At 54.3% G+C, this 16,184-nt stretch overlaps 3 protein-coding genes across 3 annotated transcripts; 1 reads left to right on the forward strand and 2 right to left on the reverse strand.

Moving 5' to 3' along the window:
- Positions 1-939: 939 nt before the first annotated feature.
- Positions 940-3,606, forward strand: GMORB2_2155 (pre-mRNA-splicing factor CWC22; the record flags this gene model as incomplete). The annotated part of the gene is made up of 1 exon (XM_035464135.1): positions 940-3,606. One exon carries the CDS (start codon positions 940-942, stop codon positions 3,604-3,606), a length of 2,667 nt encoding a protein of 888 aa, XP_035319845.1.
- A 374-nt stretch (positions 3,607-3,980) lies between these two features.
- GMORB2_2156 (tRNA-dihydrouridine synthase 1) lies at positions 3,981-5,839 on the reverse strand (the record flags this gene model as incomplete). Its single annotated transcript, XM_035464136.1, has 2 exons — positions 3,981-5,588; positions 5,687-5,839. 2 exons carry the CDS (start codon positions 5,837-5,839, stop codon positions 3,981-3,983), a joined length of 1,761 nt encoding a protein of 586 aa, XP_035319846.1.
- A 1,343-nt stretch (positions 5,840-7,182) lies between these two features.
- Positions 7,183-9,573, reverse strand: GMORB2_2157 (uncharacterized protein; the record flags this gene model as incomplete). The annotated part of the gene is made up of 4 exons (XM_035464137.1): positions 7,183-7,230; positions 7,292-7,677; positions 7,786-8,668; positions 8,770-9,573. The coding sequence occupies 4 exons, from the start codon at positions 9,571-9,573 to the stop codon at positions 7,183-7,185; spliced, it is 2,121 nt and encodes a 706-aa protein (XP_035319847.1).
- Positions 9,574-16,184: the final 6,611 nt, after the last annotated feature.

A 16,184-nucleotide genomic window follows, 5' to 3' on the forward strand; every position in this document is an offset into this window, starting at 1 on the left:
ACGTACCATGAGAAGTGTCCAGATGGTATAGTAGAGAAAGACAAAGGTTGCGGCCAGAATCATGGCGAGACCGACGAGCTTGCCAGCAGACTTGTCGGTTATTTTTGTCAGTCGAGGTCGTTTTCCCACAACTTGAGTCGTGTCAAGAGAGACAGACCCCTCCCCTCGAAACTAGACCACACATGGGAAGAAGGCATGGGGTGTGTAATGTCTGTGGGTGTTGTGTACTTACCATGATTGGAAAACGGGAGGAATCAGCACAAGATTAGGGAATCCGGTTGAAAAGAGAGAAGGAGGAGAAGAAGGAAAAAGAAAGGAGTGGATGGGGATTCCGGTCTTCAGAAGCTTGGTTGCGATGGACGAATGGTTCAATTGTTGGCGATGGAGGTGCCCGCGCGGGATCGGGACGCGCCTTCAGGGGAATGATGACATTGGTGGCCTTAGTCATCAATTTTCTTACCTTTTTTTTGGCTACCCAGTTAACGCGCCACAACCTGGATGGTTTTTTTTACATTTTTATGACCCCCCTTCTTCAGGACTGGTTAAGGCTTATGACGGTAAAATGGGATATTATATTTATAAACTATACAACCTGTTTCTGTTACTTTCATGTAATCGCGAGCTTGACTGGACATATAAATCTCTGGACAACTGAAAGAGGTCGGAAGAAATTGTGTACTCAGTTGATATGTGGCGTGAGCAGAGAGTATGTGTGGCTGATAGCATCTAGGGACAAAGTGGGTCAATCACCTGCCTTCTTTTTTTCTGTTTGCCTCGACTTCACTCTTCAAACCAACACCCCCCCCCCCCCAGACAGACAAAGCCAACTGCTACTCATCATAGCAGCCAGCAACACCGGAACATCCTCTTGGAATACACAAGCAGAAAACTAGAGGATAACTGACGGCTGCTGAGTCACGTCACAAGATAACAGCAACCATGGCATCGGCCGAGGTTGTCGACATCCCTCGACGCGATGCGAGGCCCCGGCGCGACTCTGGGGCCCGCGACGGCGGAGACTCCTACCGACCTCCGCCCTCATCAGGCGGCGCGCGCGCCCCTCCCCCCCGTCGATCACCCCCTCCTCCTCCTCCCGCACGCACAGAAGAGGAGAAGCAGGCGGCCGCCAAGGCTGAGTACGAGAAACTGCTGACGATGCGGTCGGGGGGCACGTACATCCCCCCGGCGCGGCTGCGGGCGCTGCAGTCGCAGATCACGGACAAGACGTCCAAGGAGTACCAGCGCATGGCGTGGGAGGCGCTCAAGAAGAGTATCAACGGCCTGATCAACAAGGTCAACACGGCCAACATCAAGCATATCGTGCCCGAGCTGTTTGGCGAGAACCTGATGCGCGGCCGCGGTCTGTTCTGCCGCTCCATCATGAAGGCGCAGGCGGCCAGTCTGCCATTCACGCCCATCTACGCGGCCATGGCGGCCATCGTCAACACCAAGCTGCCCCAGGTCGGTGAGCTGCTGGTGCGCCGCCTGGTGCTGCAGTTCCGCAAGGGCTTCCGCCGCAACGACAAGGCCGTCTGCCTGTCGGCCACCACCTTCATCGCCCACCTCATCAACCACCAGGTGCAGAACGAGATGCTGGCCGGTCAGATGCTCCTGCTCCTGCTCAACAAGCCCACCGACGACAGCGTCGAGATCGCCGTCGGTTTCTGCCGCGAGGTCGGCCAGTACCTCGAGGAGATGCAGCCGACCGTCTGCATGGCCATCTTTGACCAGTTCCGCAACATTCTCCACGAGGCTGACATCGACAAGCGCACCCAGTACATGGTCGAGGTCCTCTTCCAGGTCCGCAAGGACAAGTTCAAGGACAACCCCGCCATCAAGGAGGAGCTCGACCTCGTCGAAGAGGAGGACCAGATCACCCACGGAGTCGAGCTCGACGACAGCATCGACGCCGAGGACGGCCTCAACATCTTCAAGTACGACGAAGCATACGAGGAGAACGAGGAAGAGTACAAGAGGATCAAGGCCGAGATCCTCGGCGAAGCCAGCGACGACGACGACGACGACGATGGAGAGGATGACGATGACGATGAGAGCTCTGATGAAGAGGAGGAAGAGCAAAAGGCAATGGAGATCAAGGACCAGTCCAACGCCGACCTGGTCAACCTCCGCAGGACGATATACCTGACCATCATGTCGAGCGCGGACCCGGAGGAAGCGGTCCACAAGCTCATGAAGATCAACCTGCCCGCGGGCCAGGAGCCGGAGCTGCCGTCCATGATTGTCGAGTGCTGCTCGCAGGAGAAGACGTACACCAAGTTCTTCGGCCTGATTGGCGAGCGCTTCGCCAAGATCAACCGGCTGTGGTGCGACCTGTTTGAGCAGGCCTTTGTCAAGTACTACGACACGATCCACCGGTACGAGAACAACAAGCTGCGCAACATTGCCATGCTCTTCGGTCACATGTTTGGGTCCGACGCCCTGGGCTGGCACTGCATGTCGGTCATCCACCTGAACGAGGACGAGACGACGTCGTCGAGCCGCATATTCATCAAGATCCTCTTCCAGCAGATGACCGAGGAGCTGGGCATGCCCAAGCTCAAGGCCCGCATGACCGACGACGTCCTCCGCCCCCAGCTTGAGGGTCTCTTCCCCCGCGACAACCCCCGCAACATCCGCTTCTCCATCAACTACTTCACCAGCATCGGCATGGGCACCCTGACCGAGGAGATGCGCGAGCACCTCCAGAACATGCCCAAGCCAGCCCTGCCCGCCGCGCTCACTGCCGGCGGCGGCGGCGGCGACGACTCCGACTCAGACTCGGTGTCGAGCTTCTCGTCCTACACGGGCTCATCGTACTCTTCCCGCTCCCGCTCCAGGTCACGCACCCCTCCCCGCCGCCGCGCCCGCTCGTACACGGCATCTGTCTCGCCGGCCCCCCGCGGCCGTCGCAGCTCACGGTCTCCAGCGTCGTACGACTCCCGGTCGCGGTCGCGGTCGCGCTCTCGCTCCTTGTCCGGCTCCAGATCCAGGTCCAGGTCCAGTTTTAGGTCCTACACGCGATCAGCCTCGCCCCCCCCTCGCAAGCAGCCACAGCCGAGGGGCGGCAAACGCTCCCGCAGTAGCAGCCACTCTCCCCGGTCGTCCGGGACGCGCAGCCCCCCACCGCCATCTAGACGATCCGGCCGCCGCGACGAACCAGTCAGCCGCTCGCCATCGCGCTCCCGCTCGCCACGAGGCAGGAGGAGCCGCAGCGCCTCGTACAGCTCGTACAGCCGGTCCCCCTCACGCTCCCGCTCCCGCTCCCGCTCCCGCTCACCCACCCCGGCTACGGCCGACGAGAAACGTCGTCGTTACGACTCCCGATCCGTCAGTCGGTCACCGACCCCCCCTCGTCGCGGCGGGAGGGTGAGCAGGGACGCGGACGCCTCCGTCCCTCCCGGGAACAAGAATAAGCCGTCGCGCTCACCATCACCCAGCGCTCCTGCACGTACTGGTGGGGGGAGATCCCGTCGTGGAAGGACCGACTCGGTTGATTCGAGGCCCAAGAGGAGGTCTCCTAGTCCCGTGCCTGCCAAGAGGAGGAGGTACAATGATAGTTTGTCCAGATCGCCGCCGCCTGTGAAGAGGGGACGTCGTGGCGATTAAGGGGTTTTTTCTATTTCTGGACATGATTAGATTGTATGGGAGGCATCAATTTTTTTTCCTTTTACTTTTTCATTGAAATGTATCAATAGCGGGATAATGAACTGCTCTTTTTCTAATAGTCTTTTTTCTTTTTTTTTCTTCTTCTCTTTACTTTTGCTTCCTTCTCTCTATAGTCATATGATATATCTGTACTGTGCTAGGCTCGATTCATAGATCCTAGTGATGTATACATACATGATGTTGGATATGAGTTCCCCCCCCCTCCCATGTGCGTGTATAGTGTGTAGATGTGGACAGGTGTGTAGTGTTTGCGTCTATGTAGTGCAAAAGAAATGGGGGGGAAGGCATTACAACACCGTCTATTCAGAATTTTCCTACTCCTTCCCATCCCTCCTCTGCTTCAGCTTCTCGGCATCCTTCTTGCTCAGCTTGACGGCACCCTTGGCCAGGGCCTCGGCCGGCATGGGCCGTATGATGGGTTGCACGACCCACCAGGGCCTCGCGCACCTCTTGAGGGCGGCGACGGAGCTCTCGTGCTCCGGAGCGTCCGGCCGGGCGTACAGCCCCGCCACCTCGTCGTCCCAGCTCCGGCCGCGCGTCCTGTCGTAGTCAATCAGGCCCTGGGCTACCTTGGCCTCCACGGCCGACAGGACGCGCTCGTACCCCGGCAGGCCGTCGCGGGAACTGCGGGCCAGCATGTCGCGCACGTCGGTGTGGCGCGATACCAGGTGCCGAAGGAGGTGGAAGAGGTGGGCCTGCACGGCTGACATGTTGGGGTTGGAGGTTGCGTCGCTGCCGCGTTTCTTGGTGGATTTCTTCTGCTGCTGGTCGCTGGTTTTGCGCCTCTTGCTGGGACGCTCTTCGCTTGCTTGTTCTTGTTGTCCTTGTGGTTGTTGCTGCTGTGGTTGTTGTTGTTGTTGTTGTTGTTGTTGTTGTTGTTGTTGTTGCTGCTGTTGTTGTTGTGGAGGTTCGAGCAGCCATGTCTCATCATCGCCGGGTACGAATAGTGGTCTGCGGGTGGGTGGCTCCTCGTCGTCGACGTATCTGTGCAATATGTCCAGGTAGCGCCTCATGACGGCGTCGACCCTCCAGCCGGACAAGACGGGCTTGCTCTTGCTCTCGTTGCCGTCAGCGTCGGCGCTGCCGACCGCGCGCCAGTACTCTCGCGGGTGGTCACCGGGTGCGGGCTCGGCGGCAAAGATGGCCGGGTCGCTCAGGTTCCCCTCGGCGCTCATGACGGCGTCGGCCCCCGTGGCGTCGAGGCACCGCTGCACGTCGCCGTGCTGCAGGACGTTGCCGTTGGCGAAGAGGACGGTGTCGGGCGGCAGGTTGTCGCGCAGGTGCCGGATGACCTGCCAGTCCGCCAACCCCGTCAGGTGGCCCTTTTGCTCGCGCTGCCGCCCGTGCACCGTCAGGATCGACGCGCCCGCACCCAGGACCCGCCGGGCATACGCCAGCGTCGCCTCGGGCGTGTCCAGCACGCGTATCTTGGCCGTCACCGGCACGTCCAGCTCCGCGTGCAGCCGGCCGATCAGCCGGCAGATCAGGTCCTGATCCTCCTGCAGGAACGAGCCGTAGTGACCCTTGCGCGCTATCCCCTGCGGGCACCCCAGGTTCAGATCCACGGCGTCGCAGTACGGGGCCGCGCGCCGCGCCGCCGCGAGGAGGTGGTCCGGTGAGTTGGCGCAGAATTGGACGAATAGTGGTCGGTCCATGGCCGGGTTGCCATCTAGCCAGAGCTGTTCTCCTTCGCGCTCCTCGCCTCCCTCGTCTCCCTTCTCGCTCTCGTCTCCCTTCTCCTTCTTCTCCGTCTTCTTCTTCTCTTCGGTCGTCGTCCCGGCCGCGGCCCGCGTGGCCTGCAGATGGCTCCGTCGATACTTTTCCTCCTCCGCAAAGAGCCGCGCGTGAAACATGGGCGTGTAAGCCAGTAGTTTCGACTGCTCCTCTTTCGGGTGGAAGGACCGAGTGAGCATCCTCCAGGCCTGTTGTCGGGTTTGATATCTTGTCAGTCTCATCCCTTTTCATTCTCTGTCCCTTCTTTCCTTTCCACCCTTCCCATGCTACATGTTGGGAAACATACAAATTCGGACTGATCCACCATAGGCGCAACAATATACTTTGGACTCCCGATACTCTCGTAAAAGGCCCTTCCGTGAAGTTTAGTCTTTTTCCCCTCCAACGTGGTCCCCTTGACCTCGGGCTGAGCCTTGACTTCGGCCCCGAAGTCCCCCATTGTTGCGAAAGCCCGTAGTCGCTGCTGTGGCTGTATCTGTACTCGTACTTGTGTCTGTATCCGCACCTGGACTCGTGCTAGATGCGCTCTCGGTCGTATCGATGTCGGTCGTTGTCGGCGACAGAAGTCATGTGATAACCGCATCGAGTGTTGCGGTGGTGGTGGTGGGGGGGGAGGAGGAATTAGGAGGAGGGGCGGGATAATAAGAAAAATAAAAAATAAAAATAAAAGTCTGGTCGTTGGTCTGAATCAAACTATTTTTTTCGGCCGCGACCTTTTGGTGGGACTCTTCTTGCAGTAGAGGCGCGCCAAAACAAGCGTTTGAAAAATTTGAGTGGCAAAGGGACCAAAGAAAGACAAACCCCCCAGAACGAGGATTTCAAATAAGAATAAAACAAAAACAAAAACAAAAAAGAAAAAACTAGTAAAGAATACAACACTAACGCAAGGCTGAGATGGCGAGGCTGTCGGTCCCTTTCTATAAATGGGGCCCTCTTCCAGTTACGTACCCCTACCCCCTTTTACCCGTCCTCCAGTCCCAAACTCCAATCTTCACAGCAAAACAAAACATCACATGTCAGCAATTCAGATCAAATTAAGTCCTCAAATATAGTTATCACACGCTCTCAAGTGTCTCGCTTGATCCTCCGATATACCAAGAAAAAATTTTACAAAAAAAATTTATAGCAGATACTTGCAAAAGTGATTCAGATCAACGAATCTCGCCCGCGAACAAAGACAAAAAAAAAAAAAGTCAGCAACGCAACAGCAGCACCACCATCCGATCCACTCCTGTTATTCCTTGTGCCGGCGCAACAGGCACTCAATATCCATAACATTACTCGAGAGTGTTTCCAATTGTTGCGTTGCCTCCCAAGGGGTTTCCGTTTGTTGGTTTCTGTCCCTCTCCAACTGTGCTGCTGATCCGAGGAGCCTCGCGTCCTTTGTCAAAAACCTTTGTTCCAGGTTCTACCGGCGCTCTCCGCAGACCGTATGTGGCCCATTACACTGGCCAGTGCGCTGACTCCTTTACTAAAGAGAATGATAATAGGAAAGGAAATAAAAAATGAAGGCAATGGCAAAGCTGTGAAATGGAAAATAGTGTCGAAAACGCCATGACGCCTGACTATGCTGTCCCTGAACGCCAGATGAAAGGAAGAAAAGAATGTAGTAGAGTGTGTAGGAAGTGGTTGCGGCTGACATGTCGTGTGTTGGCAGGTGTGACTTGGTCCCAGGAGCTCAGCTTCTTTCTCTTCTTCTTTTTCTCCGTGCTCGTGTTCGTGTTTGGTCTCTTGTTTTTTGTTTGCTGATTTTTTTTTTGAAACGGTTATGCACCGAATCGTCTAGAAGAAGTGGGTGTATATCTTCGAGTTCTCATGGACCTCCATTTCCTGTTCATCTCATTAGTATTCGTCTTACTGAACAGCCATCACGCAGGCGGGGGGGACCAACCATCTTCAGAGTGTTGAGCTCCTCCTTGATCTGCTGAGCAAGCATGGGCGTGAGACGGTTGCACGTAGAAATCTCTCCACGCCTATCATACTCTTGGCTGGGCCAGGTTTCGTGGAACACGAGGCGAGGAGAAAAGGTGGCATTGCGCTTAATGACACCATTGGGTGTTCCCGGAGTGCTGCTCTTCGAATCCTGGCGGAGACGGAGGGCCGACATGAAGTAATCCTCGCTGCCAATGGCCACGGAGCCCGTCCTGCGGTGGCCCTGGACCTCGTCGTTGGGCGTGCTGGGCGCGCTCGAGTTTGGCGAGTCACTGATGGCGGGGACCGTGGGGAGATTCGAGGCCCCGTCAGCGGGGCGTATGGATGGACTCGACGAACCGGTGCCTGGGGAAGGTCAGTAACGATACAGTTGTTTAGATGACCCCCTCTCAGAAGTAGACGGAAAAAGCGTTGGTTGACAAGAGAGGGAGCAAAAGCAGATAGAGCACTCACGCTTGAGTATGCCCTTGCGGACGGCGGCCAGGACCTCGGCCCGTTCCCTGTCACCTCCGACAATGCTTCTACGCGAGCTGTCTGTCTCGGAGCTGTTTGTGCGCTCGTGGTGCATCTCGGGTACGCGATTGGCATCGAGCGAGATCCTCTCGAGATGTGGGAAGGCATCGGTGGGCTGCGGCTTGGCAGTCACGTTGACCTTCTGCGTCTCGGCCTCGGCCGTCACCATCGACACGCTCCCCTCGGGCGCCACATTGTCAGGAGGCGGGACGCCGACAACAGACTTTGGTCGGAAGAGGCCAGCCAGAGATCGGGAGCTCTTCTTCATGCCACGACCCATCTTTCGAATCATAATCGAAGCTGACGAAGCCGTCGACGAGATGGACAGGTTATCGGTGGATCCTCCGAAGAAGCGTCCGCCGTAGATGCTGCTGCCAATGCCACCAGCCTCCTGGGCGGCGGCGATGCGCGCCTGCTCGGCATCGTACTCCCCGTCGACACCCAGTTCCTTCCCAGCCTTGGGGGCAGCAGTCTCAGGAGGAATGATGGGATCTACAGGACCGCCGGCCGCCTTGCGCAGCTCGGCTGCACTGCCGAACGAGAAGGCGCGGCGAAGCCTTGACGTCTTGCTCTTGGCCCTACCTCCCTTCTGGATGGCGGCAAGTTGCTGGACAGCCAGAGACTCAGGCTTAGGTCCGGAAGCTGGCGCGGTGGTATCCTCGGCATCATCTGCCACCGTGCCCGACCTCGACAGAGGCGATGGGCTCAACGTGCGCTTGATGGCATCAGCGTACGACGCACGAGCTGGAACTGGCGAGGGTTTTGTCTGGTCACTCTTGGTAGCGCTGGGGGTCTCCTCAACAGCTGCGCCTCGCGTGCCAGACTATACATCAGGAATATGGTCAGTCAAGGCTCAGAGCGAAGGGGGGTTTGGTGCATGGGGCCGCATCGAACAGCACGCAGAGATGGGAGGGGAGTACTAACCGATGTCCGCGAGTGGCCGCTCTCGGAACTGCCGCTACGCGAGTGGCCGGAGTTGTACGAGCCAGTCCGTACTGCCTTGAGTTGTTTGTCGGCGGCCGCAGGAATGGAAGCCGGCTCGCCCTGAGTGGGCAGAGGAGCGGCAGAATCGATACCCTGGACGCTTCGTCGCCTCATGTTGTTGAGGTTGACCTGCTCGGGCTTCGACTGGAGGTGCAGGTCATCCATGGAGGCGGGGACCGTGGCGTAGAAGCTGGTGGGCCGGTTGAGCACCGTCGTCCGGGGTGCGTTCCCGACATTGTAGAACTGGGTGGTGGCGGGGAGACTGTTGGTCATTGGGATGGAAGCGCTCTGAGAGCGTGCGTGTTGACCACCACTGCCGCGTCTGTAGCGATCGGGAGTCGCTTTGGGGGATACGGGAGCCTGAGCCTGAGCCTGAGCCTGAGGGCGAGTCGAGGGACGACCCTGCTGGAGGGCCGAGTCATCACGAGAGCCGGTGGCCATCTGGGATTGGGTAGGGAATCGGTGGCGCTGAGAGGTCGAGTCGCGATCCGAGACGCGATGCGAGGTTTGCGGCTCCCACTGTTTGAGGCTGGGCGTGGACTGGAAGGCGTACTGGTGAACGGGAGTCCCGCGGTAGCCGGAAATGGCGGCGCTGTTGAAGGTCCGGGGAGCCTGAGAGGCAGAGCCGTACTGGGGGATCGTCTGCTGGCCATTGGGCATCCTGCCCGTGGCAGAGTTTGGCCGGGTCTGGAGCATTGTGATGGTGGCCGTCTCTTGCGGAAAAGTCTGGACCAGTGCAGCCATACTACTTCTCACGCGTCATGCACTGGGACCACGCAATCAACCCGAAAGGTCAAGTGCCATATATGAGCTGACAACGGGTGATTCAGGGCTCGCACGGGAACAAGGCTCGATGAAGTGCTTTACCGTGACTCTCTGAGAGATGCCAAGCGCCTTCCAAGTAAACAAATCAAGTCAGCAACCAACTCAGAACAGATGAAAGAAAAAGATTCAAGACGCCGCCTCGGTAACTCTTGCAAGAGATCCCAACTCACCAAATTGCAGTGAGCCTTGGTTGGCTACTTCGATAAGAGATCACGGCAAGGAAGATTGTAAACAGAGTACAAGGCCCGTTGAGGAAACTTGAACTCGCTCAACGCGTCGTGGACAGCAGTGAAGATGTCACACGAAGGCTGCGTCTTTTCAACGCTGCCGGCAACCGGGAGACAATCTGTGCCCAGAAAAGTGCTCGCTTTCACCGCGGGCAAAGCTAGACAGGGAGAAAACAATGATGATTTCGTAGGTGTACGAGGCGTGCCCAGAGGAACCGGACAATCCTCTCCAAGCTCCCTAAATATCGGAGCCTCGAATATCGATATCAGGTGAAGAGGCCAGCAGGAATAAGAAGAACAGCGAGGTCTTTCGGATGAACGGGGGGGGCTATTTTCGATTGCGTCAAAGAAATGCTGGGGCACGACTTGTGGAGAGCGGCGGGGGGGGAAGAGGATGAGTCGAGATCGATATCGGTGGATGCAAGTCGAAAGCAACGCTCAAAATGGACAAATGAACAATAAAAAAGAGCAAGATGTGATAGTCGCGAATGGTAATATGTTTTCTCTTGTGTATTCTTGCCGTTCGGTGAGGGGGGGGGAGAATTCGAAGTCGGCGGATTTGGGGGGGATTGGGACGAGGTAAATAGGGGTCTGTAGTGGCACCACCCGGCGTTTCTCTCTCTTTCACAGAAAATAAGCTGAGATGGGAGATGAACACAAAACGGAGAGGGATTTCCAAACAAGTCAAAAGGAAGAAGAAGAAAGATACAAAGAAAAAAAATGGATGAGGCAAAGAAAGGGAAGAAGAAAAGGGGGGAAGATGGTAAAAGAAAGGAGATAATTCGACAAAGGTGAGGTGGTGATAGTTTGGGGGGAGGGGAGAAAAAGGGAAGGGGGCAAAGGAGAGGAAGTAGAGAGAGATGGAAAGAGGATTCTAGGCCGTCCGGGATGGGATAGCAGGTCACTGGAGCGTGAGTGCTGTGCTGGATTGGGGGGGGGGGGTGCGTTGGGTGTGGTCCCCAGGTGGCTCAGCGGAATTCAGTGGCTCCCTGGGGCCAGGCGGTTTGCTTCAATGGACACTGGCCCCAAGACAATGGTGGCCCCCGGGGGAGAAGGACTGGGCCACAGTATGCAGGTAAGAATATTTAACGCTACCAGTATTATTATTGCTTTAGTATGGGGATAGAGAGTGAGAGAGGTCCATAGCAGTACAGAGTAGTATGGAGAAGGGAAAGAGCATTACTCGCACCTTTCATACTCCGCAGACGGCCGCCACCGTAAAAGAAACCCACCAGATTGCAGCGGGTGTGTAGGGGCTCTCCAGGCACCTCGGACCAGGAGCAGTGCCGGGAAGCAACAGCGCGTCAGCAGCACCGTTTTTGGTGCAGGCGGGTCCATAATAATGGACGCTGTAAGGTTGCTGGCGCTGTTCATCAGCGGGAGCACCGAACGCCAGGGGGGGAGGGGTGAGGTGACGTCGGGGGTGCTCCAGTAGAGAACCAGCTACATGTAGATTCACCACCGGGCAGGTACTCGTACAAGTTCTACCATGACCATGACGGACCTCACTGGAGCCTTCCCTCCATAGACGGACCTCCCTTCTTTTTTTTTGTTCCATAGTGGAAGTCTGTCCATCTCTCTCCGGCAAGCTACACATACGTACGTACCTGTAGCGGTGCTGTAAGTACCTAGCGGCAATAATACTACCAAGCACCAAGCATTACGAGTTACGGCTGGAGTACGGTAGTGATAGTTGACGCAGCAGGGCACTACGAGCAATCCCCACACAACACGAAGTGATTGCTGCGTGTGTGTGCTCCGGTTTGCAGTGGATAAGGATGGTGGAGAATTGGAAATCTCACATATCATGACCCTCCTCCCATCACACACCCCTTCACCTTCTCTTTTGCCTCGCTGTTCAATGTTCGCTATTTTTTTTTTAATTTTTTTTTTAAAAAAAAATTGCCTTGCCAGAACAATTTTACCATGAATTCTGTGGGGGCCCATTCATTCGGGTCCATCCTTGAGGCTCATTGGACTAGGCGGATCGGGGAACCATTTATCTGTGCAGCAGCAGGAGCAGGAGCAGCAACCTCTACGGCCAGCATGAGTAGTCGCACGCACAAGCAGGCTGGTAATAATACATGGACTCTGGTGCACCCGTTACGACGTAACCCGAGGAGGTTGATTGCAGGACGACAACAGACAGGATGGTGTGGTACATGCATTGCAGTTGCAGTGGTTCGGGGGGAGGGGCTGGACGGAATCGTTAATTCGCGTACATCTGTACTGTACAGTGTGCAAAAATAACAGGTATCACAAGTAATTTCTCTCTCTGTCATCCGTCGCAATTCCTGATTTCCTTTGCCATCGCAATATTCCGTTCCAGGGGTGTCCCCTTGCTGGACGAAGGGGGTGAGGGGTGAGGAGAAGAGAAGAGAAGAGACTGGACCCTTTCCTCTTCCGATGTCCCCTCATGTTTCCGATCTTGTCGTTCTCCCTGTCATCCTCACAATCTTCTCTCTACATCTTCTCCGAGAAATAGATCGGGCAAGCATCGGGGGAAATTTTTTTAGAGAGAAAGGGACAGAAGAGGAAGGGACAGGGAACGGAAAGAAGAGAGTAGAAGAAAGAAGAGAGGAGAAGAAGAAAAGACGGTAAGGATCTCTCTCTTCCACTCTTCGTCTCCCTCACAGGCTCGTGTTAGATGGTGCAAGAGGAGAGCCGATGGCACGTCTGATTGGATCGTTACCTCCCCCATGGCATTGAACCAACCTGCGCTAAGACACGGACCCTTGGCTCCAAAGGGTTACCGAAGTTGCTCGAAGCGATAATGCCCTTTCCCCGTGAGATTAGCAGCTGAGCCGTACGGGTACTGTACAGGTACTGTACAGGTACCGCAGCAGTTGCTGATTTCGCTGTAATCTGTATCTTGAGCAATTTACAGCGGGATGCGGTATTACCATGTGCTGGATGTTGGTCAATCTCTCCGGATCTCTCTTGCAGTCCTGGACCCCATGCATCACATCACGTACGTGCTATCACTACGTACTAGTATATCATTACATGTACTCGTAGTAGTCAGCACTTGGCACCGTACGGGGGGGGGGGGGGGGGGGGGGGTTACCATCACAACGATCAACGTACCGTACCGTAGATGACTATTATTGTTATACAGGTAATACAAGTAATACATAATGTACTTGCATATACTCCGTACAGGTAGGTAATATTACTGCTGTGCAACCCTCTAGTACCTGTACACGTAGGTAGGTGCAGAGCGATGACAGATGATTAGGACAATTCACCCCCAGAGACAATCCGCTCTCTCATCATACCGTCTTTCACGGCTTAACAACGTTCACATATCAGCATTAGCCCACTCCGTATCGATACTTGTACAATTTACATGCGCGCGGGCACGCTTTACCGCCGAGCGTGCACTGCCCTTGTTGTATTAATTGACCATGTTAATTAACCAGGTGCGGTAATAATACTAGATCGAAGGAGAGGGCACGGCAGGACAATGGGAGGCAATCTCTGCTCCTTTCGGCATATACCACACGCTGCTCCATGCAATAATTCCTCCCTCTGCGTCATTTGTATTAACCCGTAATAGCAGCTCCAAGCACGGTGATGCAGTGGTAGCATTGGTAGCATTAGTTGGTTGTTAGTAATGATAATAATAGTGCTTGCGCTCGTAAGAGGTTAGCATCAATTATTATTAGTACGGGTACATGTAATCTGTAATCTGTGCGGGAGTAGAATTATCAACACGATTGATTATCCGTCCACTACGGAGTAATAGCACTGTAACGTGATCCCCCGTGTTTGGCCAAGCGGTGACCAGAATAGTAATGATGCGGCGGCCATGATTAGAGCGTCATGGTACAGGAATGCGCAGCTACTTGTACGCCGCTGCTCGACAAGATCTACCAAGAGCCATGGGGGCTATCGATGGCTGATGCAGCACGTCGCCATCCGTCCAATGTTATTTTGCGTCTGCATCTTGCCTTCCTTCTCCTCCACGAATACCTAGGAATATACAGCTAAACTGTAGGCAGTATCTGTACATATTATCATGTACGGCGACGTTATCGTCCAGGCCTTGGCTATCTGGTCTGATAAGCACCCGAGTACTCCCGCTAGCAAGACCCGTGCGGAGCAGCTAACAGAAGTATTGTTACGAGTAACATGGTCAGCCCGGTACCTGTAATCCCGTAATACATGTACGGAGTAATTGTACTCACGCGGTAACGTTGGAGATAACGGTACCCTCTTCCTCTTGTACGCTCACTCCGTATCTTGACAAGACGTAATGCATCAGCTACGCGTTACGGTGGCCTGCGTGCAGCAGCGTACCGAGTGCCTGCACCGTTCTGCCACTCCGTACGAGTAGTCGTACCGCGAGTACAGGTAGACGTGCAATGAATGACGGGTAAATAAAAACAAAACAACAAGACAACAATCACAACAACAACTACTGCTGCTACTACCACTACTACCACTACTACCACTACTACCACTACTACCACTACTACCACTACTACCACTACTACCACTACTACCACCATAACAATAATAATTTTCTTGCGAGAGTGAACAGGTCATGGCCACCGGAAATGGAAAGTATTTTCTCGCTATTTTTTTGTTACACGAGTATGTACATGTACGATCTAGGAGAAAGCTTTCTTATGTGGCACCAGACAACTGGATGGCAACATGGTAATAACGCCGTGTTGTTAATACGTTCCAACTTGTCGTATGATGGCCGCGATGTGACGACGTCCACTTCCATCTCATTCCATCGTATCGACATATTACCGACAACCCGCCTTATCACTATTACCATGCAGATCAATACAACCACCGAGCACTGTGAGCAGCAATACTTCCAGGAGGGTATTCGTATCTACGAGTACGTCGTAATAAAAAGGCCCTGTCCCTTTTATTTTTTCTTTTTTTTTTTTTTTACTTCAATTTGTTGAACCCTACAGGCTGCAAGAGACTCGCCCTGGCCCTATCTGTACGATAAGGTTAGTACGAGTACATGTACAGCGTCCAGTCACCTTCTTCACCGAATCCGTTCCTTCCCCTACAACTGGACGCATGCGAAAAGAAGGCAGGCACGCGACAGACTCTCCACCGACGGTCGTTCTTTCCTTTTTCTTTTTCTTCTTTTCTTTTACGATTCCGATAGACCAACCCTTCTTGAGAGTCTTCCTTCCCCCATCATGCACCAATGATGATCGAGAGATTGCATAAATTGCTTCCCAACCTTGTTCCAACGTCATAAGGCTCAAATCACGGTAAAGAATCATTAGTCTCGTCATTCCTCATGTCTTTTTTTTTTGGTTGTTTTCTTTGCCCTTCCACCCCCGGAGTGTTCCCCAGTTACCGACTACGGATTGACGGGGTAATATTATGTATTACGGCGAATCATATCATGACTTATTACTAGTGGTACGGGTGGTACCTCTCACCAGAACCGCAGGTAACATGTATTATAGTACGGATTACGTAGGGAAAGGATAAAAAGAGAGCTGCGGACAATAAAACCGGCCCTTTCCTCCCCTCCATCCTCGCCACATCCCGAAGCGGCCTCACCCTCTCTCTCCTCTTTCGAGTCCAAGCGGTGAGTGACACACACACACACACACACACACCCACACACACACCCATACACACACACCCATACACACAAGCTTGGGGGTCCCTGAAACTTTACTCGCGAGTAAAAATGGGTTGAATGATCTCTCCTTCTTCTAGGTAACTCTGTGCAGCTCACGCCACACGACTTATTTGCTCCAGCGGTACATGATGATTGATGGAGCGGAGATCGGCACATGCGCGTGCTCGTGCGTGCTCGTGTGGGATATTGGTGCGAGTATACACGTACGAGTATGCACGGATTATATATAATTCATGGAGCATGCAATATTATAGAGTATAATAATACGTAGGTACTGATATGTGCTTTTACTACGGAGCAGTGAGTACGAGTAATATGCATCCTGTAGTGTATATGTGTACCTAATAATCTCCGCCACTGGCCAGTTGGACCAACGGAGCCCAAGTTGGCCATTTGGCTCGAATGAGAAGAGAAGAGACGGTTGAGATTTAAAAAATAACATGAGAGGTGAAACACGCAGTCGCTTACTCCGGACCCGTGGAGTCGACCTGGGAGTATCGAGATGTACACTGTTACTATATTACTCGTCGGCAAGGTGCACGCCCCTCGACGGTCTGGATCAAACCAACGACGAATCTCTCGGATGTGCATAACTGAGTAAGGAGAAGGAGAGGAGCTTGGTTACTATTATTAACCCACCTCTCTCTCTCTCTCTCTCTCTCTCTCTCTCT

Source organism: Geosmithia morbida, assembly GCF_012550715.1.
Source record: "Geosmithia morbida isolate 1262 chromosome Unknown scaffold_12, whole genome shotgun sequence".
NCBI lineage: Eukaryota > Fungi > Ascomycota > Sordariomycetes > Hypocreales > Bionectriaceae > Geosmithia > Geosmithia morbida.